Source organism: Mobula hypostoma, chromosome X1, assembly GCF_963921235.1.
Source record: "Mobula hypostoma chromosome X1, sMobHyp1.1, whole genome shotgun sequence".
Taxonomy (NCBI): Eukaryota; Metazoa; Chordata; class Chondrichthyes; order Myliobatiformes; family Myliobatidae; genus Mobula; species Mobula hypostoma.
The window spans coordinates 28971802-28994046 of NC_086128.1; the positions used below are offsets into that span (position 1 = coordinate 28971802).

Genomic DNA, 22245 nt, shown 5'->3' on the forward strand with positions numbered 1-22245 from the left:
CCACGGTGGCAGGGCCTCCGGCACTGAGTCTGACCCGCTGGTGCAGAAGGGTGGGACGGAGAAGTGGAGAGCTGTCGTCATTGGAAACTCTATAGGCAGGGGAGCAGACAGGAGATGTTGTGGATGTGAGAAGGACACCCTCATGGTTTGTTGTCTCCCGGGTGCCAGGGTCCGGGATGTCTCTGACCGGGTGCACAACATCCTGGTACGAGAGGGAAAGCAACCAGAAGTCGTGATACACGTTGGTACCAACGACATAGGTAGGAAGAGGGATGAGGTCCTGAAGTGTGAGTTTCAGGAACTAGGCAGAAGGCTGAAGAACAGAACCTCAAGGGTGGTGCTCTCAGGATTGCTGCCAGTGCTACGTGACAGTGATGGTAAGAATTGGAGGAGATGGCAGTTGAATGCGTGGCTGAGGAGTTGGTGCAGGGAGCAGGGTTTCAGATTTTTGGATCATTGGGATCTCTTCTGGGGAAGGTGGGACCTGTACAGATTGGATGGGTTGCACCTGAACTCGAGGGGGAGCAATATCCTTGCAGGTAGGTTTGCTAGCATGGTTTGGGAGGGTTTAAACTAATTTGCAAGGGGGATGGGACCCGGAGCGATAGAGCAGTGAAAGAAGTGCATGGAGTAAAGCCAGATCTAACATACAGAGAGGCTTTGAGGAAAGAGAAGCAGAATAAACGGTGTAAAGACAGTAAGATAGAAGGGCTGAAATGTGTCTACCTCAATGCAAGAAGCATCAGGAACAAAGGTGATGAACTGAGAGCTTGGATACATACATGGAATTATGATGTAGTGGCCATTACAGAGACTTGGCTGGCACCAGGGCAGGAATGGATTCTCAATATTCCTGGATTTCAGTGCTTTAAAAGGGATAGAGAGGGGGGAAAAAGGGGAGGAGGGGTGGCATTACTGGTCAGGGATACTATTACAGCTACAGAAAGGATGGGTAATGTAGCAGGATCCTCTTTTGAGTCAGTATGGGTGGAAGTCAGGAACAGGAAGGGAGCAGTTACTCTATTGGGGGTATTCTATAGGCCCCCTGGTAGCAGCAGAGATACAGAGGAGCAGATTGGGAGACAGATTTTGGAAAGGTGCAAAAATAACAGGGTTGTTATCATGGGTGACTTTAACTTCCCTAATATTGATTGGCACCTGATTAGTTCCAAGGGTTTAGATGGGGCAGAGTTTAAGTGTGTCCAGGACGGATTCCTGTCACAGTTTGTGGACAGGCCGACTAGAGGGAATGCCATACTAGATCTAGTACTAGATAATGAACCGGGTCAGGTCACAGATCTCTCAGTGGGTGAGCATCTGGGGGACAGTGACCACCGCTCCCTGGCCTTTAGCATTATCATGGAAAAGGATAGAATCAGAGAGGACAGGAAAATTTTTAATTGGGGAAAGGCAAATTATGAGGCAATAAGGCTAGAACTTGTGGGTGTGAATCGGGATGATGTTTTTGCAGGGAAATGTACTATGAACATATGGTCGATGTTTAGAGATCTCTTGCAGGATGTTAGGGATAAATTTGTCCCGGTGAGGAAGATAAAGAATGGTAGGGTGAAGGAACCATGGGTGACAAGTGAGGTGGAAAATCTAGTCAGGTGGAAGAAGGCAGCATACATGAGGTTTAGGAAGCAAGGATCAGATGGGTCTATTGAAGAATATAGGGAAGCAAGAAAGGAGCTTAAGAAGGGGCTGAGAAGAGCAAGAAGGGGGCATGAGAAGGCCTTGGCGAGTAGGGTAAAGGAAAACCCCAAGGCATTCTTCAATTATGTGAAGAAAAAAAGGATGACAGGAGTGAAGGTCGGACCGATTAGAGATAAAGGTGGGAAGATGTGCCTGGAGGCTGTGGAAGTGAGCGAGGTCCTCAATGAATACTTCTCTTCGGTATTCACCAATGAGAGGGAACTTGATGATGGTGAGGACAATATGAGTGAGGTTGATGTTCTGGAGCATGTTGATATTAAGGGAGAGGAGGTGTTGGAGTTGTTAAAATACATTAGGATGGATAAGACGGAATATTCCCCAGGCTGCTTTACGAGGCGAGGAAAGAGATTGCTGAGCCTCTGGCTAGGATCTTTGTGTCCTCGTTGTCCACGGGAATGGTACCGGAGGATTGGAGGGAGGCGAATGTTGTCCCCTTGTTCAAAAAAGGTAGCAGGGATAGTCCGGGTAGTTATAGACCAGTGAGCCTTACGTCTGTGGTGGGAAAGCTGTTGGAAAAGATTTTTAGAGATAGGATCACTGGGCATTTAGAGAATCATGGTCTGATCAGGGACAATCAGCATTGCTTTGTGAAGGGCAGATCATGTCTAACAAGCCTGATAGAGTTCTTTGAGGAGGTGACCAGCATATAGATGAGGGTAGTGCAGTGGATGTGATCTATATGGATTTTAGTAAGGCATTTGACAAGGTTCCACACAGTAGGCTTATTGAGAAAGTCAGAAGGCATGGGATCCAGGGAAGTTTGGCCAGTGGATTCAGAATTGGCTTGCCTGCAGAAGGCAGAGGGTGGTGGTGGAGGGAGTACATTCAGATTGGAGGGTTGTGACTAGTGGTGTCCCACAAGGATCTGTTCTGGGACCTCTACTTTTCGTGATTTTTATTAACAACCTGCATGTGGGGGTAGAAGGGTGGGTTGGTGAGTTTGCAGACGCCACAAAGATTGGTGGTATTGTAGATAGTGTAGAGGATTGTCAAAGATTGCAGAGAGACATTGATAGGATGCAGAAGTGGGCTGAGAAGTGGCAGATGGAGTTCAACCCAGAGAAGTGTGAGGTGGTACACTTTGGAAGGACAAACTCCAAGGCAGAGTACAAAGTAAATGGCAGGATACTTGGTAATGTGGAGGAGCAGAGGGATCTGGGGGTACATGTCCACAGATCCCTGAAAGTTGCCTCACAGGTGGATAGGGTAGTTAAGAAAGCTTATGGGGTGTTAGCTTTCATAAGTTGAGGAATAGAGTTTAAGAGTTGCGATGTAGTGATGCAGCTCTATAAAACTCTGGTTAGGCCATTTCTGGTCGCCTCACTGTAGGAAGGATGTGGAAGCACTGGAAAAGGTACAGAGGAGATTTACCAGGATGCTGCCTGGTTTAGAGAGTTTGGATTATGATCAGAGATTAAGAGAGCTGGGGCTTTACTCTTTGGAGAGAAGGAGGATGAGAGGAGACATGATAGAGATGTACAAGATAATAAGAGGAATAGATAGAATGGATAGCCAGCCCCTCTTCCCCAGGGCACCACTGCTCAATACAAGAGGACATGGCTCTAAGGTAAGGGGTGGGAATTTCAAGGGGGATATTAGAGGAAGGTTTTTTACTCAGAGAGTGGTTGGTGCGTGGAATGCACTGCCTGAGTCAGTGGTGGAGGCAGATACACTGGTGAAGTTTAAGAGATTACTAGACAGATATATTGAGGAATTTAAAGTGGGGGCTTATATGGGAGGCAGGGTTTGAGGATCGGCACAACATTGTGGGCCAAAGGGCCTGTACTGTGCTGTACTGTTCTATGTTCTATGTTCTATACCAATCCTCATTGAGGGATCAGAAGTGGAGAGAGTGAGCAGTTTCAAGTTCCTGGGTGTCAAGATCTCTGAGGATCTAACCTGGTCCCAACATATCGATGTAGTTATAAAGAAGGCAAGAGTTGAGAAGATTTGGTTTGTCACCTAAAACACCTGTAAACTTTTACAGATGTACAGTGGAGATGGTTCTGACAGGCTGCATTACCGTCTGGTATGGGGGAGGAGGGGCTACAGCACAGGATCAAAAGAAGCTACAGAAAGTTGTAAAATTAGTCAGCTCCATCTTGGGTACCAGCCTCCATAGTATCCAAGACTTCTTCAAGGAGTGGTACCTCAGAAAGGCAGTTTCCATTAGTAAGGACCTCCAGCACCCAGGACATGCCCTTTTCTCACTGTTACCATCAGGTGGGAGGTACAGAAGCCTGAAGGCACACACTCAGCGATTCAGGAACAGCTTCTTCCCCTCTGCCATCTGATTCCTAAATGGACATTGAACCCATGAACACTACCTCACCTTTTTATAATATTTCTGTTTTTGCAATATTTTAATTTAACTATTTAATACACACACACACACACACACACACACACACACATATATATATATCTACTGTAATTGATTTACTTTTTTCTATATTATGTATTGCATTGTACTGCTGCTGCTAAGTTAACAAATTCCACGACACATGCCAGTGATAATAAACCTGATTCTGATTCTTCCCAAATACCATGTGTTAACTTGTTTTAAGCAACTTTATGGTGCTGAGTACTTTGGAATCATGTATTTGGTTGTACAACTTAACTATGAGAAAATAGATCCAACTGTAGAACAAAATGACCACATGTTCAAAATGAATGTCCCCCTTGCAAAATGCATGCATTGCCACTTTCCTCAAAATCACTGTGAACACTATTGCTCCCTTTCTGTTTCTTGCTTTCACACACACTGTAGACACTCAGTAGACCATTGCCCCATGACATCTTCTCCTTCTGATACTATCCCTGATGTGATACTATCCCTGATTAGAAATGCCACTCCCCCACCTCTTTTACCTCACTCCTTATTCCTTTTGAAACATCTAAACCCTGGAACATCCAGCAGCCATTCCTACCCTTGTGACAGCCAAGTCTCTGTAATAGCCACAACATCATAGTTCCATGTGCTGTCCCATGCTCTGTTCATCCCTACTGTTCCTGATATTTTTTGCATTACAGTAGACACACTTCAACCTGTAGTAGGGGAGTCTAGGATCGGAGGACACCACTTAGAACAGAGCTGAGGAGGAATTTCTTTAGCCAGAGGGTGGTGAATCTGTAGAATTCATCGCCACAGGTGGCTGTGGAGGTCAAGTCATTGAGTATATTTAAAGCAGAGGTTAATAGATTCTTGATTAGTAAGGGTGTCAAAGGTTACAAAGAGGAAGTTAGGAGAATAGGGTTGAGAGGGGTCATAAATCAGACATGAGGGAATGATAGAGTGGACTTGATGGGCTGAATGGGCTGAATCTGTTCCTGTGTCTTATGGTCTTATAATGGCAGACTTGAGGAAAAGTTGTCCGAAAGTGTGAGAAAATTATACAATTCTGAACAATCACCGGGCATCCTGAAAAGGCTTATTCCTCCCTTCAATTTTTTCTTATGCTCCCTTGAAGTCACAGACACACACTGGGGCACAATTCTACAACTTCATGTTGAAAATATTCCCATTCACCGCCCCTCCTATTTTACTTCTGGAACAAAATGTCCTCCTCTGCTAATTTAGTCAATGGATTGGTACACTGCACCTTCAACCAGTTGTTAGCAATTTGCCTCATTCGGGGAAGTAAAGATGCTGACCTTTCAAAGCAAAAGCCAAACAAAACATTCATTATCTCAGTACACCTCATGGCCACTTGAGCTTTGCTTTTGTTTAGCTCCCATGGTTTCCTGTTTACCACAAGATCACCCCTCAGGTTCCTTCCTCCCTGCTTCAAAACTCAATAAATATCGGACCTCACAACCATTTGCAAAGATTACTTCTGTGTTGGAGCAACTCACACAAGCAGATTGAAAGGAACACTTATTCAGGTCAGTGACAACTTCATACCACATTACTTTGAAAAGTGAACAATATGACATTTCAGAGTTGTAATGAGAAAAAAGTCTCTATCGATTTAGTTATATTTTCTTTTAGTTAAGAACTGTACATTAATCTACACTGATCTCAAAAACTGAGCAATCAAGGCTCAGCTTTGATAGAATTATCTGATTTGAAGGAAACATGAAGCAAGGAGCAATTGTGAAGGGCCATTGACCTGAAGCATTAACTCTGTTTCTCATACGCCACAGTTGTAGCTTCACCTTTTGAGTCTTTCCAACATTTTCTGTTTTTCTGCCATATCCCCGACATGATTTAAAGATCATATTTAATACAGAGAGTTGTTTACATCACAGATTATTTTAAGAAATGAGCCATTATACAGAGGGAGCAGTCCTTTGCTGATAGAGGGGTGGGTGCATCAGTTGGTGGTATCTCGGTGGAGGTAGTTGAAATTATATAGGACGATCAACTGAATGTGGAGGCCGGTGGAGGGAAAGGTAAGAACAAGAGGAACCCCGTCTTTGCTCTTTTTGAGGGGATGGGGGCTGGTCGTAGCAGAAATAGTGGAAATCTTTTTCTACTCTGATGAAAGGAAAATATTTCAAAAAACGGGACGATTGCTTCTGCAAGAAATGGACTTGCCCTTTTATCTCTTCCCTTCCTTTTGTCCAGGACCCAAACAGTCCTTCCAGGTGAAGCTGTGATTTACAGTCATTCAGCACAGAAGTAAGTCCATACTTCAAATGTCACTCCACTCTTCAAGAAGGGACAGAGGCAGAAGAAAGGAAACTATAGGCCAGTTAGTCTGACCTCAGTGGTTGGGAAGATGTTGGAGTCGATTATTAAGGATGAGGTCTCAGGGTACTTGGAGGCACATGATAAAGTAAGCGGTAGTCAGCATGGTTTCCTAAGGGAAAATCTTGCCTGACAAATCTGTTGGACTTCGTTGAAGAGATAACAAGTAGGATAGACAAAGGAGAATTGGTGGATGTTGTGTACTTGGATTTACAGAAGGCCTTTGACAAGATGCCACACACGAGGCCGCTTAACAAGCTATGAGTCTGTCGTATTACAGGAAAGATTCTAGCATGGATAAAGTGGTGGCTGATTGGCAGGAGGCAAAGAGTGGGAATAAAGGGAGCCTTTTCTAGTTGGCTGCCATGACTAGTGACGTTGGGACGACTTCTTTTTACATTATATGTCAATGACTTGTATAACAGAATTGATGGCTTTGTGGCAGAGTTTGCAGATGATACAAAGACTGGTGGAGGGACAGTTAGTTCTGAGGAAATAGAGAAGCTACAGAAGGACAGGCAGATTAAGAGAATGGGCAAAGAAATGGCAGGTGGAATACAGTGTCGGGAAGTGTATGGTCATGCATTTTGGTAAGAGAAATAAAAGGGTAGACTATTTTCTAAATGAAGAGAAAATGCAAAAAATTAAGAAAGATATGCTGATGATGGAGAGAGTTTAATGGAGGTTCATGAAAATGATTCTGGGATTGAAAGGCTTGTCATACGAGGAGTGTTTGATGGCTCTGGGCCACTTCTCACTGGAATTCAGAAGAATGAGGGGTGACCTCATTGAAATTTATCGAATATTGAAAGGCCTTGATAAAATGGATGTGGAGAGGGTGTTTCCCATGGTGGGGGAGTCTAGGATCAGAGGACACAGCCTCAGAATAGAGGGGTGTCTGTTTAGAATGGAGATGAGGAAGAATTACTTCAGCCAGAGAGTGGTGAATCTGTGGACTTCATTGCCACAGGTGGCTGTGGAGGCCAAGTTATTGGGTATATTTCAGGCAGAGTTTGATAGATTCTTGATTAATCAGTGCATGAAGGGTTATGGGGAGAAGGCAAGATATTGAGGCTGAGACGGAAAACAGATCAGCCATGATAAAATGGCGGAGCAGACTCCATGGGCCACATGGCCTAATTCTGCTCCTTTATCTTATAGTTTTATGATCTTATACAGCCAACAATGTTTCTGCCATAATAACCTGTTTGGTGCTGAAATAAAACACTCAGATGGAAGGCTGAGTTGCCTTTACCCGCTGAGTTGTGTGGCATGGTCCGAGACAGTTGTAAAGGGAGATCAAAGAACATTAGCAATCCTTCGCATAGTTATAATGGGAACCTGAAATTCCCCTCAAAAATGGGTTGCTCTTGAATGTTCACCAGGGGACTATACAATTTAATTACTCATTTTACCTTTGGAAGTGGTGTTCATTTGGGGACAAGTGGTAATTGGCAGAGCCTTGTTAAAAGAAAAAATGGTTTCTGAAGATAACTTAATCATACATTAGTGAAGGAACCTCTCCATACTAGTGTTCTTTACTGTACTTAAAACAGTACAGGATACTAGCAGAGCAAAGGGCTGAGCCATTTTCTGTGGCTGTGAATGGATACCTTATTCAATATAATTCTAATAATGGTTCTCACATCCGCAGGTCCCCCATGGAGGAAGTAACTGTGACCGTACCAAGTGACAGCTTGCACAATGACAACAACGATCATTGCCTTGGTGCCCAATGTTCCTGCTCCATCTATGTAGATTTTGAGATACTGGACAGTTCATTAATAGTTATGTACATATTATTTTTTATAGCAGGTCTGGTAGAGAATGCCCTCGTCCTTTGGATAAACTGGAAGATAAAAAAGACCAAGAAAGAAAGCTACTTCTATGTTTTTAATTTAGCCGTTGCTGACATGGGTGCAGTTTTAACCATCCCATTCAGGCTGATGGAGATCTCGCACAGTTACGAATGGTTCTGGGGCAGCTTTCTGTGTAAACTTGATGCCTTCCTGTATTGTGTTAATCTGTACAGCAGCACTTTTTTCTTAACCTATATGACCATTGAGAGATACCTCTCACTGCGATACCCAGATCAAGCTCTAGGATCAAGGGACCGACGCATCCGCTGGATGGTGTGTGTGTGTTTGTGGACTCTTGCCGTAGTATTATCCATACCTCATTATCTTCTTTATGACGTTTTTGAATCTTGGCATACATTTTGCTTCATAGATAGTATCACCTCTTGGAATATTGCAAATTTTTTTGTCACAATTTGCGGGTTTGTTATCCCCTTCCCCATCATCATCGTGAGTAATATCTTCACTACAAAAGCCTCAAAAGCCTCCCATAACACAGAAAGTATTCGGCTCAGTAAATTAATATCTGTTTATATCATAGTGTTCATGTTGTGTTGGTCACCTTTTTACATAACCACATTTATTTCTGCAGTGGATTGGTCCACAAACTGTAATATGGAGACTGTAATTTCACTACTTCATGAGTTGGGCAAGTGCTTCACCTTTTCTCACTGCGTCGTGAATCCCATCTTCTACAACTTCATGCAAAAACATTTCATGTATCATTTAGAAACCAATGTTGTGAAATTCTTGCCCAAAAAATATGTCAAAGAAGTTGACAATGTTTCCATTTCTTCAGACACCAAACAAATTGTGGTTATTTCATGATTTAGCCCACTGAAAGAAAAATGTAATTCATTCAGAGTTATTGTAACAGAGCATTTTCTTCTCTTGATTCCTGTTTAGTGTCTGGTGGAAAAAGTTACAATCGTCCAATGCCCAGTAAGCATTAAATAATTATATTAAATTGTCTTATTAAAAATGTAAAGCAGCAAAGCTTGAGGGCTTACCAAAAGGAATGTCCAATTTTTTTTTTATCAAACTGTGATCCCTCTTAGTCTCATTAATTCATGGATATTTAAAGGTGCCACTGCCAAACAAAATATTGAGGGATCTTTTTTTAAATTTGTTCATCCATGAATTTGCAGTGCGGTGCCCAGAACAGCTTCTCCCCAAACCACCAGCCCACAAAAGTCAAACTATAAGCACAAATATTGAATTCTGGGGCTTTGTAGTTGGATTATTGTGGTTCATAGGTTGAAGACCGGCACCAATGCACTGAGCATCTAGGTGGAAGCATTCTGATATTTCAACATGATTTCCCTTATCGTGGATTCCCAGAGATCCAGACAACAGGAGAGAAAACCGCATGGGTGCTATTCCTGGCTACCAAGTGGATGCAGCTCTTCTTTTGGCATTTTGGAACAGGAGGGCATTGGGTAGGAATCAGAGGAGTAAAACAAGGAAAGTAAATACAAAATAACCCATGATATTTTGGCTCAGTTGATCATATTCTCACTTGGAAGTTTGAAGGGTGTGGTATGAGCACTATGCCTAGTATTTGAACACATAATCTAGGCTGATTCTAAAAAGGTAATGGTTGGTCAGGGCATCAACAATCTCAGCAATGGTTAGAGAAGTCAAGAGTTTTGACTGGTGACCATTCTGGTGTCCTGGTGAACACAATTCCCTCAACCTACACTATCTAAATACATTAACTGATTAGGATGCCGCTATGCACAAAAGTAGCAACTGCATTTGTCTTTATAATAAGTAATTGCACTTACAATACGTATGAAAAAACATCTTGAGAGCTGTGATAATGGCGCTATTTTTAAATGCATATCTTTCTTCTTGGCTTCAGTTCTATCAGCCATCATTAGCCATGTTGCAATTGATCTCAGCAACCTGAGTTAAGGGGCGGCAACCTACTTGCAGCTCATTATCACTTAGCGCACCACGCGTAGATAAGAAGGCACTGAGATTCTCCATGACGTTTTGAGAAAGGTGTAATAAAGCGCTTTCTGAGATCATCGTGAAAGCTCGTACCTGACAAACAGGTACGCGAGCAATTTTAGAATAATAATGTGCCAAATGCACCATGGAGTGGGGTGGCAAGTGGCTCAGAATCTAAACGATAAAGTATTGCGAATATCGAGCATAATCTATACAAAAGTGTTGTGAATATCGAGCATAATCCATACAATAAAATGTTGTGAATATCAAGACTACCGTGTGTTGTGAATTACTTCTTTATTGAGTTAGTCTGTTTTCTCATTAATAATCAAAAGATTATTTTCCACTTTCGATACTTGCTTAATTAAAACCTTTGTCAAATTTCAATCTCTTCCATCACATCACACAAACAAACGTCTCACTAACTACCCACACAATGAAGGTAAGATGTAAAAACATTCCAAGATCCCAGTGAGTCCAAATGCCATTAGTTAAATTCCAGCAACACACACAAAATGCTGGAGGAACTCAGTAAGTAGCGTTTATGGAAAAGAGTACAGGCGACGTTTCGGGCCGAGGTCCTTCATCAGGATTACAGATGAATTCCAGGGCTACTGCCACCAACTTACTATCCCATGGAAGCTCTGGAGCTATGCAAGTGATAGCAGCAAAGGTAGGCAACCTAGAGTTCTAGAACTGCCGTATGGCGAGTCACATATGCTCCACATGTATGGGCAGACTCACATCAGCATGCAGTAACCAAGTGATGAATAACGATGTTGGAGTCGAAATTGTCATGTAGGATCCAATCAGTATTATTCTCTTCATGTGTTCAGCAAACATTTAAAATGTTGTGCCAATCTGAGGTGGCGCGGAAAATTTATGCTTCAACAAAGTCCGTTTTTACAGAAGATGTGTTTAACTATTTAACAAGCTGGGGAAACAAACTACAGAAACTCCCAATAGAAAGCGGGCAATTATAACAGAAAACCACTGGGAGAAATGGATATTTGCATGTGAATATTGTTCAAGAAATCAATGTCAGTTACACGCAGCAGCGCAGCCACTCGGCCGCAATGACAAGAGAACTGCGCAAGCTATCTCCTCTTTGTCTTCTGATGGGGCAGCTTTAAAACTAAAGGAGAGGGCGGACCCAGGCAATTAATAGATTATAAAAACATAGAAACATAGACAACATAGAAAACCTACAGCACAATATAGGCCCTTCGGCCCACAAAGCTGTGCCGAGCATGTATATGATGAACTTCAATAAAAAATAAATTACAAAAAAAAAGAAATTACCTAGGGTTACCCATAGCCCTCTATTTTTCTAAGCTCCATGTAACTATCCAGGAGTCCCTTAAAAGACCCTATCGTATCCACCTCCACCACTGTCGCCAGCAGCCCATTCCACACACTCACCGCTCTCTGCGTAAAAAACTTACCCCTGACATCTCCTCTGTACCTACTTCCAAGCACCTTAAAACTGTGCCCTCTCGTGCTAGCCATTTCAGCCCTGGGAAAAAGCCTCTGACTATCCACAGGATCAATGCCTCTCATCATCTTGTACACCTCTATCAGGTCACCGCTAATATATGAATGAAAGTCTAAAAACATTACTTTAAATTATCATTTCGTTTGGAACTTTTTAAAAATTCAGTCTGTTTAATACAAAAGGGTGCTTGCAGTCTATCCTTTACATGTAGTGGCAGTATCTGGTTCTTTAATATAAGGCCATAAGACATTCAATCAAGGCTGATCCTATTTTCCCCTGCTGAGCCCCACTCCTCAGCCTTCTCCCAGTAACCGCTGATGCCATGTCCAATCTAGAACCGTTCAATCTCTGCCTTAAATATACCCAACGACCTGGCCTCCACATCTGCCTGTGGTAATAAATTCCACAAATTCACCACCCTCTGGGAGACCCAGTCCTACCTCCAAGGACAGACAAGCTGGCTCCAGCCAACAGGAACGTGCGAGTCCTGACCCTGTCTGGTCGGGGAGCACTGGAACTAGAGAGGTGCTCAAGAAAGCAAACCCAGTGGCTTACAATTTGCAGCTTCCCAAGACCCTCAAGATCAACTCCAGCTTCCACACTTCCAAATTAAAACATGTAAACACCAGTCCTTTAGTTCCACTACCACCAGTCCCACCGCCACCTAGGTTTGTTGATGGGGAACATGCCTTTACCATAAAAAAGAAATCTAGATTCATGAACTGTTCAGGGTGTTCGGCAGTTCCTCCTGGACTGGGAGGAAATCGGACCTGAGGAAGGGACACCTTGGATCTGGCGCTCATCCATGATCACCATTTTCATCTCTCCGAGCAGCCAGGGCAGTCAGGAGTCGGGCGTTGGAGAGGGGGTTCCTGTTCCAACATACACCCGACCGCACCATCCTCCAGGGTTTATGGATACCTGGCGCGGCCCCTTTAAAGATTCAGCCCCCCCACCACCAGGATTTTAATATTTACAGAGCAGCTGAACTGAGGTTCGATGCTCAATCATCAGATCAACTTTGGTCTTACGTCTAGCATCCAGTTTGAACCCTGTCTTCATTTCAGTCTCATATCGTGCCTCGATTCTAGCTTCAGATACTTCAACACTTGGGTCCTAACTGTCCTCGCCTAGGTCTCTCGCCATAACATATGTATTTTGTAATGGAAACCATCATTTTGACTATGTGGTCATTCTGTTCTACATTTAGATCTATATTTGTAAACTTAAGTAGTAAAATCAAGTTAATGACTCCAATGCATTCATCACAATGAGATACATAAAAAGAAGTTTCTTTAAACAAGTTACCACATAGTATTTTTGAAGAAAGTGACAATATATGCATTTTGCTCGAGAAGTAAGGACTTACCATGGATTTAACATGGTCGTTTTGTTATACATTTGGATCTATCTTCTCAGATGTAAGTTGCACAACCAAACAAATGATTCCAAATCACTCAGCACCATGAGATATTGTACATAAATTACAGTTGTTTAAAACAAGTGAACACACCGTGTTTTGAAGAAGTTGGCAATATATGCATTTTGCACTGAAAACACTGATTTGACTGTGTGGTCATTTTGCTATACATCTGCATCTAATTGATCAGATTTAAGTTGAACAATCCAATATTAAGCATTACAGGAACAAAGGAATGGAGAAAAAGCAACAGCAGAAGAGAGCAAAAACAGAGCCTAGTTGCAAGGGAGTCAAATGGCAACGAAGAGACCAAACCAGTGTGGTTTGGTCCTCTTTTACCAGATTTCTGATAATAGTTTGTTCCATTCAAATTCCGTTGCCTAAATTAACCAACGAAATAGCCCATATCGAAGTAATGCAATAACTGTCACTGAAACTAAAAAGTTTCTATAAAGATATAAAGACAACCACAAGCACTAAAAACACACACTGAACAATTACATGTGTAATGCCCTGATTAAGATATCTTCTGCTATGCTGTGAGGTATTTCATTTTAGTAGTTTTCTGTGAAGCAGTGTGTCCTGCTGGTAGAATGTTTTGGTCTGGGCTAAAGGTAAGGTGCTGGGTTGTTCAACTTGGGAATGTTGTGTCAGCCAATCAGGATGGTGGGATGGACAGAAGGTTCTAGAGAGAGGTGGGAGCAGAGAGATTTGTGATAGACAGTGGTGGGGTTCATGGTCTTTTGGGGGAGATGTGGAGAGGAGAAGTTCGGGAGAGACACCCATAGGATTCGTCCTGATGGGAAGAGGCGATCGTGAGGAGTTCTTCGCAAGATGAAGGAATCCAAAATGGGAAGCTCTACTGGTGATTGGTGATGGGAAATCAGTGCCGTGAGTAATGGTTATACCCAGCTTTTGGAAGAGATGAGCTCCAACGACATGTGCACATTTGGACTGGTTTAACTGTAATGGACCATTTTCTTTCTTTTCTTTCTCTTAATAACTTCGATAAAGCTGAAATTGGTAAATATACTTTCTTTATAATTTTATGCTAGTGTATGATTTGTAATTTCTTGGCGACCAGTAATTCTGTATGGGCAGTACTTAAACAGCATTCGCTCAAATTGAGGTTCCATCAATCAGAGCATCCCAACTTTCTTGTTTGGTTGAACCCCAAATCAAACCGACCCTAGATGTACATTGTTATAAAGGTGGCCTTCTCACTGCTGAGTCACGTGGCTGTTAGCAGTTAGCTAACGAAGCAAGTTTGCATACGTGCCTGGTGAGAGGGTTACACATGTATATACTGTAGGTAATTATATAACATACAAGCAAGCATCAGAAAGTTAAACTAAAAGGAAAATAATAATTATACAGTCCGATCCAACAGTGGCACTGTATGCATTTTTCTCTGGAAGTACTGATTTATCCTAACTGGTCAATTTGTTGTACAGTCAGATCAATCTTCCTAAATTTAAATTGCACAACAAAACACACTGCACCATGAGCTACATGAAATAAAGTCGTTTGAAACAAGTTAACACATAGTCCATTTGCAGTCTTTGGTAGTGTGTGCATTTTGCTCTGGAAACACTGATTTCGTGCATGTGAGCAGAATTAGACCATCTGGCTCATTGAGTATGCTCCACTATTCGATCATGGCTCATTTATTATCCCTCTCAATCCTATTTTCCTGCCTTCTCCCCATGACATTTGACGCCCTTACTAATTAAGAACCTATCAACCTCTGCTTTAAATGATTCTATAACTTGACCTCCACAGCTGTCTGTGGTAACGAATTCCACAGATTCACTACCATCTGGTTAAAATAAATTCCTCCTCATCTGTATTTTGAATGGATGTCCCCCTACTCTGAGGCTGTGCCCTCTGGTCCTAGACTCCCACTTTATGGGATACATCCTCTCCACATCCACTCCATCTAGGCCTTTCAATATTCAATAGGTTTCAATTAGATCTCCCTTCATTCTTCTAAAGTGCAGTGAGTACAGGCCCAGTGTCATCAAACGCTCCTCTTACATTAACCCTTCCACGCCCAGACTCATTCTTCTGAATATCGCCAATGCTAACACATCTTTTCTTAGATATGGGGCCCAAAACTGCTTACAATATTCCAACTGACAGGGTCGAGGCCTGTTATTGTCACTGTTTTTTTTGCTGCGGAGGATGGGGGAGGACTTTGGGGTCTGCAAGTTTTGTTTCTTTTCTTTTTCGTGCTGGGGGGAATTGATGTATTTTCTTTCATCAAAACCCATGGTTTTCCTTATTTAATAACTATCTGGAGAGGACAAATCTCAGAGTTGTACTGTACATGCATACTTTGACAATAAAATGAACCTTTGAACCTTTGGAGTGTGGTCTGACCAATGCCTTATAAAGTTCAAAGTTCTAAGTAAATTTTTTGTCAAGGTACATATATGTCACCGTATACACTCCTGAGAATCATTTTTTGCAGGCATTACATCCTTGTTTTTATACTCTAGTCCTCTCAAAATAACTTCTAATATTGCTTTTGCATTCCTTACCACTGATTCAATCTGCAAGTTAACCTTCATGGAATCCTGATTTCTGAATTTTGTTCCCATTTAGAAAATAGTCTATGCCTTTATTCCTTCAAGTTAAGTGCATTACTTTATACTTCCTAACACTATATCCCATCTGCCACTTCTTAACCAGGGCCACAATATCGCTCAAAAACCTAAACAAGTTATCCTCACCTTTTATTCTAACATACAAACTATGTACTCTCAAAATTACACTTTTGAAGGCTTCTCACTTTGCCAGAAAACAACCTATACCAATCCACACTGGCCAGACCCTTTCTGATGTCATCAAAATTGTTTTTTCTCCAATTTTGTATCTCAACCAGAGGACCAGGCCAATCCTTATCCACAATTATCTTGAAACTAATGGCATTATGATCACTAGATCCAAAGTATTTCCCTATGCATACCTCTGTCACCTGCCCTGCATCGTTCCCTAATAGGAGATCCAGTATCGCACTCACTCTAGTTGGGATCTCCATATATTGATTAAGGAAACGTTCTTCAACATATTTGATAAACTCTGTCCCATCCAGCCTTTGTACAGCATTGGAGTTCCAGTCAATATGTGGAAAGTTAAAATAACCGACTATTGCAACCTTGTGCTTCTTGCTGCTGTCCACCATCTCTCTACTCATTTGCTCCTCTCAATCTCATTGACTATTGGGTGGTCTATAGTATAATTCCGTTAATGTGGTTATCCACTGTTCCACACATATAGCACCAGTAGACGAGCTCTCCATTCTGTCATGTCTTAGCACTGCTGACATTTTCCCTGACGAGTAATTCCACTCCTCCCACTCTATCATGTTTAAAACAACAGAACCGCGAAACATTGAGCTGCCTCCTGCAACCAAGGTCACTAGTAGTTACAATGTTATAATTCCATGCTCTAAGGGCATCTGTCTTTCTTATATTACTCTTTACATTGAAGCATACACAACCAAGAACATTATTCCCATCATGCGCAACCTTTTGATTCCTATATTTGTATGTAGGCTTGACAACATTCTGTTCTCAGAACCACTCTGCTATCTGCTCTGGTTCTTTTGTTCCCGTCCCCCTGCAACTCTAGTTTAACCCCTCCCCCTGGTGCAGCACTAGAGACCTTCCTTCAAGGATATTAGTTGCCCCCCCCCAGTTCTGAAGCAAAACCGTCCTGTTTGTACAGATCCCATCTTCCTTGCAAGAGACACCAATAATCCAAAAATCTGAAGTCTTCCCTCCTGCACCATCTCCCTACCCACGTGTTAAACTTTATTGACCTCCTATTTCTGCCGTCACTAGCACGTGGCACAGGTCGCAATCCTGAGATCACAACCCTGGAGGACCTGTCATTTATCTTAGCACCTAACACCTGAACTAATTTTGGAGGATGTTGTCACCCTTTGTACCCATGATATTGGTACCGACGTAGACCATGACATCTGGCTGCTCACCTGCCCACTTAAGAATGGTATAGTCTTGATCCAAGATGTCCCTGACCCTGGCAACCAGGAGCTCGTTCTCATCCACTTAGACCTCCTATCTGTTCCCCCAATAAACGAATCACCTATCACTACAGCCCCTTCCCCTTCCCTTCTGAGGACAAAGCCAAACTCTGTGTGCTAGACTCCAGGTCACTGTGGCTTTCCTCTGCTAGGGCACAGCACCCCACCCCTACTTCACCCACAGTATCCAAAGCGGTATACCTATTATTGAGCGTAATGTCCACAGTGATACCCTGCACTGGCTGACTATCCCCTTTCCTGCTCCTGACGATCACCCAGTTTCCTATATTGTGCACTGTAGGTATAACTACTTCCTCATTTTGCCATTCAATCAAACCCTCAGCCACCCGAATGATCTGGAATTTATCCACGTCCAGCTCCAATTCCTTAACACTGTATGTAAGAAGCTGCAGCTGGATGCACTTCTTGCAGATGCAGACGTCAGGGACTCTGGATGTCTCTCTGCCTTCCCACAACCCCTACGAATAGCATGCCACTACCCTACCTGGCATTTCTATTGCTCTAACTGTGCAAAAAGAAAGAAATTTAACCGCTATCTACGTACAGCCTTTGCCTCACCTCACTGAGGTCTCTATGAGCAAAAGCCTCATACTCCGCTCTGACATTGGCTTACTCACACAATGGCCGCTCCCATAATGGTTGCTTTGTTCTTTGTTCTGATAGCAGAGACTGGAGGACTCAGCTACCGAGGCTATATGGGTGGAAATGAGGAATAAGAAAGCAACAAACACATTAATGGGATTGCATTACAGACCACTCAATGTTCAGTAGGATTTAAAGGAGCAAATCTGTAGAAACATAGCAGACAGTTGCAAGAAAATATAAGGTTGAGAAAGCAGGTGTTTTTAACTTTCAACATACTTACCCAAGTATTCACACTAGTGCCCAAGAAGATCAAGGTGAGCGGCCTCAACGTCTATTGCCCAGTGCGCTCACATCTACTGGGATGAGGTGATTTGAGAGGTTGGTCATGGCCAGAATCAAATCTTGCCCAAGTAATGACGTGGGCTTGCTGAGATTTGCCTAGCGCCACAACAGATCTATAACGGATCCGATCTCACTGGCTGTCCACTCAGCTTTCGATCACCTGGACAACAGCAATACTTCATCAGGCCGCTGCTTACTGATTTACAGCTCAACGTTCAACACAGTCATATCCTCAGTTGCATTCCCCAAGCTCCAAAACCTGGGCCCCTGGTCCTCCCTCTGCAACTGGCGATCAGATCCTGATTGAATTCTTTGAGGATGTGACAAAATAATTTGATATAAGTAGAACAGTGAAAGTGGAGCAGATGGAATTTAATGAGGTGTTTGACAAGTTTCCCAAAGGTATGCTCATTCAGAAAGTCGGGAAGTATGGGATCCAGGAAAACTTGATATGTGTATTGAAAACTGAGTTGCCTTCAGAAGGCAAGAAGTAGCAGTAGATGCAGCAGTTCCGCCTGGAGTCCCGTAAACCATGGCATCCAGTACGGGTCTGCTTTTGGACCCCTGCTGTTTATGATTTTTATACATGACTTGGTGAGGAAGTGGAAGGAAGGGTTAGTAGTTTTGCAGATGACACCAAGGTTGGTGGTATGTAGAATAGTGTAGAAGTTTGTCCAGGGTTACAATGGGCCATTGTAAGATACAGAGCTGGGATGAGAAGTGGTAGATTGAGTTCAAAACAAAAAAGCGTGAAGTGATTCACTTTGGAAGGTCAAATTTGAAGGCAGAATATAGGTTTATTGTCAAGACTCTTGGTAGGGTGAAGAAACATCTTAAAGTCCACATCCATAGATCCTTCAACATTGCCTCCAAGTTCATAGGTGTCACAGTGTATGTTGGCAAAGACTGAACCCACGTGAGGAGGAAAGACAGACTCATATGAAGACGATGGCCAGGGTATATTTATGAGTTCCAACAAAGCATTGGTGGCTCTGCAGAGCGGTGCCAACAGAAGCACCCCACAAGTGGAGGTTGAACAGGGGTGTCTTGACATTTGTCTCCTACCAAGTATCTCAAGTCTGTGTTCTGAGTTTCTCTAGTTCACATTCTGAGCTTCTTGATTCTATGTTCAAGGCTTTTTCCAAGGTTTTCAATGTTTCCTTAGTCTCCCGTGGTCCTCCAGATTTCCGAGATTTGTTCCATGTTTCTGAACTTTATTCACTGTTTCCGAGGTTTATGCTATGTTCCAAGTTTTATTCTATGTTTCCATGTTTATTCAATGTTTCCTACATTTATTCAATGTCTTGAGTTACTCAGGCCTCTCTTGAGTTACCCAGGCCTGTATCGAGTTACCCAGGCCTGTCTCAAGTTTATCAGGTCTGTCTCAAGATCACTAGGTTGGTCTTGAGATCATTAATCTGTCTGGAGTTTTGCAGCCCTGTCTCGAGTTCCCCAGGTCTCCCTGTCTCCCTAGGCTGTTAGCTGCTGGCCTTAGGGAGGGGATTTCTGTCAGGAGCCCTTCGGGCCTGTGTGGGAAGCCGGAGAGTATTGGGTTCTGAGATTTCTAGAGCACCTGAATTGGTTATTGCTGTGTTAACGAGAGTAGTTTATCTTTGGTGATTTCTGTTCTATCTTGTTAAGTTTATTTTGACTGGCTGGGTCATTCCACGTCCTGTTGTTATTTAAGCAGACGCACTTAACGCTTATAGTGGGTTCCTAGGTTTGAGAATGTTATATCTCGCGGTGACGCTCTGTCGAGCCACCAATGTTTTGTTCAAAATCTTATCAATAAAAACATGGTCGCCATCTTCACGTAGGAGTCTGCTTTCCTCCGTGCACTCTGATAACAGGATTGTTAAGAAGGCGTATACAGTGTCGGCTTTATTAGTCAGGAAATTGATTTCAAGAGCCCCGAGGTATTGTTGCAGCCCCATGAATCCCTGTGTTGGATCGCACCTGTCCAAATTAACATCCATCTGCTGTTTTTCAGACCAATTTTCCTGCTGGTCAAAATGGCCCTGGAATCTCTGATAATCTTAATTTGACTCCTCTCTCTCTGATACTGTCATGGTCCGGATCGGGGTCCCTTTAAATTTACCTTGTTTATGTTACTATCCGGACCGTTGGTTCCCTGTTTTCCCGTGTCCCTCAACTTTGGTGATTAGAGGCAATTAATGCTCGGCTGAACCGGTAGTTTATAGTCTTTGGCTTTCAGCCATTCGGCGCGGGAGCATCTGCAAAGTCATGGTGTGTCGATGTCATCTGGCCGGAGCAAGCCTAGTCTCTGCCGAAGCAAGTGCCGGTAATTTGCCTCTCCTCACCGGAGCAACCCAGTCAAGTTACCTCACCAAAGCGAGCCTGCAAAGTTTCCTCACCGAGGTGGGTCCATCAGTTAATCTGCCAGAGTGAATCAAGAACCACTGTCTACTGTTCCCGGGCCGAGTCGAGAGCTCGCCACTACCCGGAGGCTCCAAGTCAAGTCCTGGCTCCGGCGGCATTCAAGCACCAAGTCAAGTCCTGGCCCTGGCGGCATTCAAGCTCTGAGTCGAGTCCTGGCCCTGGCGGTCTGTGATTCTTGTCCTACCCCCTTGTCTGAATCCCTTCTCTGCCCCTCTCGCCTCTAGCCCTCGTCTGCAGCCCCCGCCTGGACATCGGTCTAGTTCCACCGCCGGAGCTAGATAGGTACTGTCTGGTGTTCATTCGTGTCGGTCTTGTCTTGTCCTCGCTTCCGTGGGGTAAGTCAGGCCGTCTTGCCGTTGCCCCGTGGGGGATCATGAGTCCCGGTCCTATGTCCTGTACCCAAGGAGGGGTCCCGACTCTGTGTTCTGTGTATGTGTCCATGGTTCCATGTACCTGCTCCCTGAGACCGAGGCTCTGTGTTCCCATGTTCCTCCTCTCCCTAGCCCATGTCATGTCCATGCCTGGTTCTGGGGTCCGAGCACGAGGCAAGACCAAGGTACTGGGTCCTTGCCCAGTCTCGGGCTCGGAGTCCATACCCTAGCCTCTTCATGTCTCCTCTAGTTCTGGGAGCCGATTCCGAGTCCGAGCCCAGACCATTGGTCCCAGCCTAGTTGTAGTCCTGAGTCCTTATCGTGTTCGCTACTCCTGCTCCTGCCTTGCTCTCCTGGTATCGAACAATAAACTAAATCTAAGTAACCTCACAGGATGTGTCTTGCATTTGGGTCCAGTCTTGCTCCCAATGCCCCCACCATTGTGACAGATACAGAGAAGTAATTCTCATTGTCCATCCTATCTTAATTTCGCGAAATAGCTCAGTCACTCAGGAGTGAAAAAAGCGTTTGTCTCATCAACTTATTCTCCATAACTAAGTCCTCTAATCCATTTGAAAACGACGTTTTGGTTGTCCGGCTTTACGGTCCGTCATACAGATTTTCGGACAAGGGCATTTTGACGCTACTTTACGAAGCATTGGTTAGCATACGCTGGGATATTGTGTGCAAAGTACGTGATTGCCGGTGCAGAGGAAATTCGTAGGAAGATGATCTGGCATGGAATAGCTCAGATATTAGTGAAGACTAAATAGAAATTGTATGAAAACAAGTGCGCGGGCAGCATGAACGAATTACTTCCGTTGTTTCTTTGGCGATGGGACAAGCAGAATTCAACCCTGCTGGTGCAAAGGCTGGGCTGGTTTACTTCGGAGACGGAGGAAGAAGGAAACTTTGCAAAGGTATGCAAAAATATGTTCGAGTAATTTCTATAGACGTGATACTGTGATGGCATTGGCATTTAATCACGACCATGAATTACGACCAATTTGCACGTATGTGCAGTAGGAAGGAGCATGGCATATTTCCCTTTATTAGATTTAAGGAATGTGGGAAATTGTTGCGATTGTACCGAGCCTTGCTACGGCTACAATCTTTGCCTGCGAAAGTTGGAGATACTAGTCAGTAGAAACGTTTGGAATATAGGCATATACTTCTTGAAGTTATCTGCGGATTGAGCGCAGTGGAGGAGCTGAGCCCTGATCACTTTGATTCCGGAGTTAGATTGAAGGGCCAGATGGCCGAATCCTGCGAGCAGGATAGTGACACGTGAAGCGGAGAAAAATGAAATTGTAAAATCAATATGCCGGTTTCTCTCGGG

General features: G+C 43.5%; 1 protein-coding gene across 2 annotated transcripts; it reads left to right on the top strand.

Moving 5' to 3' along the window:
• The first annotated feature begins 5560 nt into the window (after positions 1 to 5560).
• LOC134340247 (G-protein coupled receptor 182-like) lies at positions 5561 to 10487 on the top strand. 2 transcript variants are annotated; one of them, XM_063037252.1, is made up of 3 exons: positions 5561 to 5601; positions 6287 to 6340; positions 8064 to 10487. In XM_063037252.1, exon 3 carries the CDS (start codon positions 8071 to 8073, stop codon positions 9091 to 9093), a length of 1023 nt encoding a protein of 340 aa, XP_062893322.1. In that variant the 5' UTR covers positions 5561 to 5601; positions 6287 to 6340; positions 8064 to 8070; the 3' UTR covers positions 9094 to 10487. The 2 variants fall into 2 exon arrangements, with proteins under 2 accessions (XP_062893322.1, XP_062893323.1); XM_063037253.1 differs by lacking the exon at positions 6287 to 6340 and having other exon boundaries at positions 5575 to 5601.
• The last annotated feature ends 11758 nt before the right edge of the window (positions 10488 to 22245 follow it).

Coding starts and splice junctions, on each gene's coding strand:
- LOC134340247 (XM_063037252.1), top strand. CDS start 8,071: ATGGAGGAAGTAACTGTGACCGTACCAAGTGACAGCTTGCACAATGAC.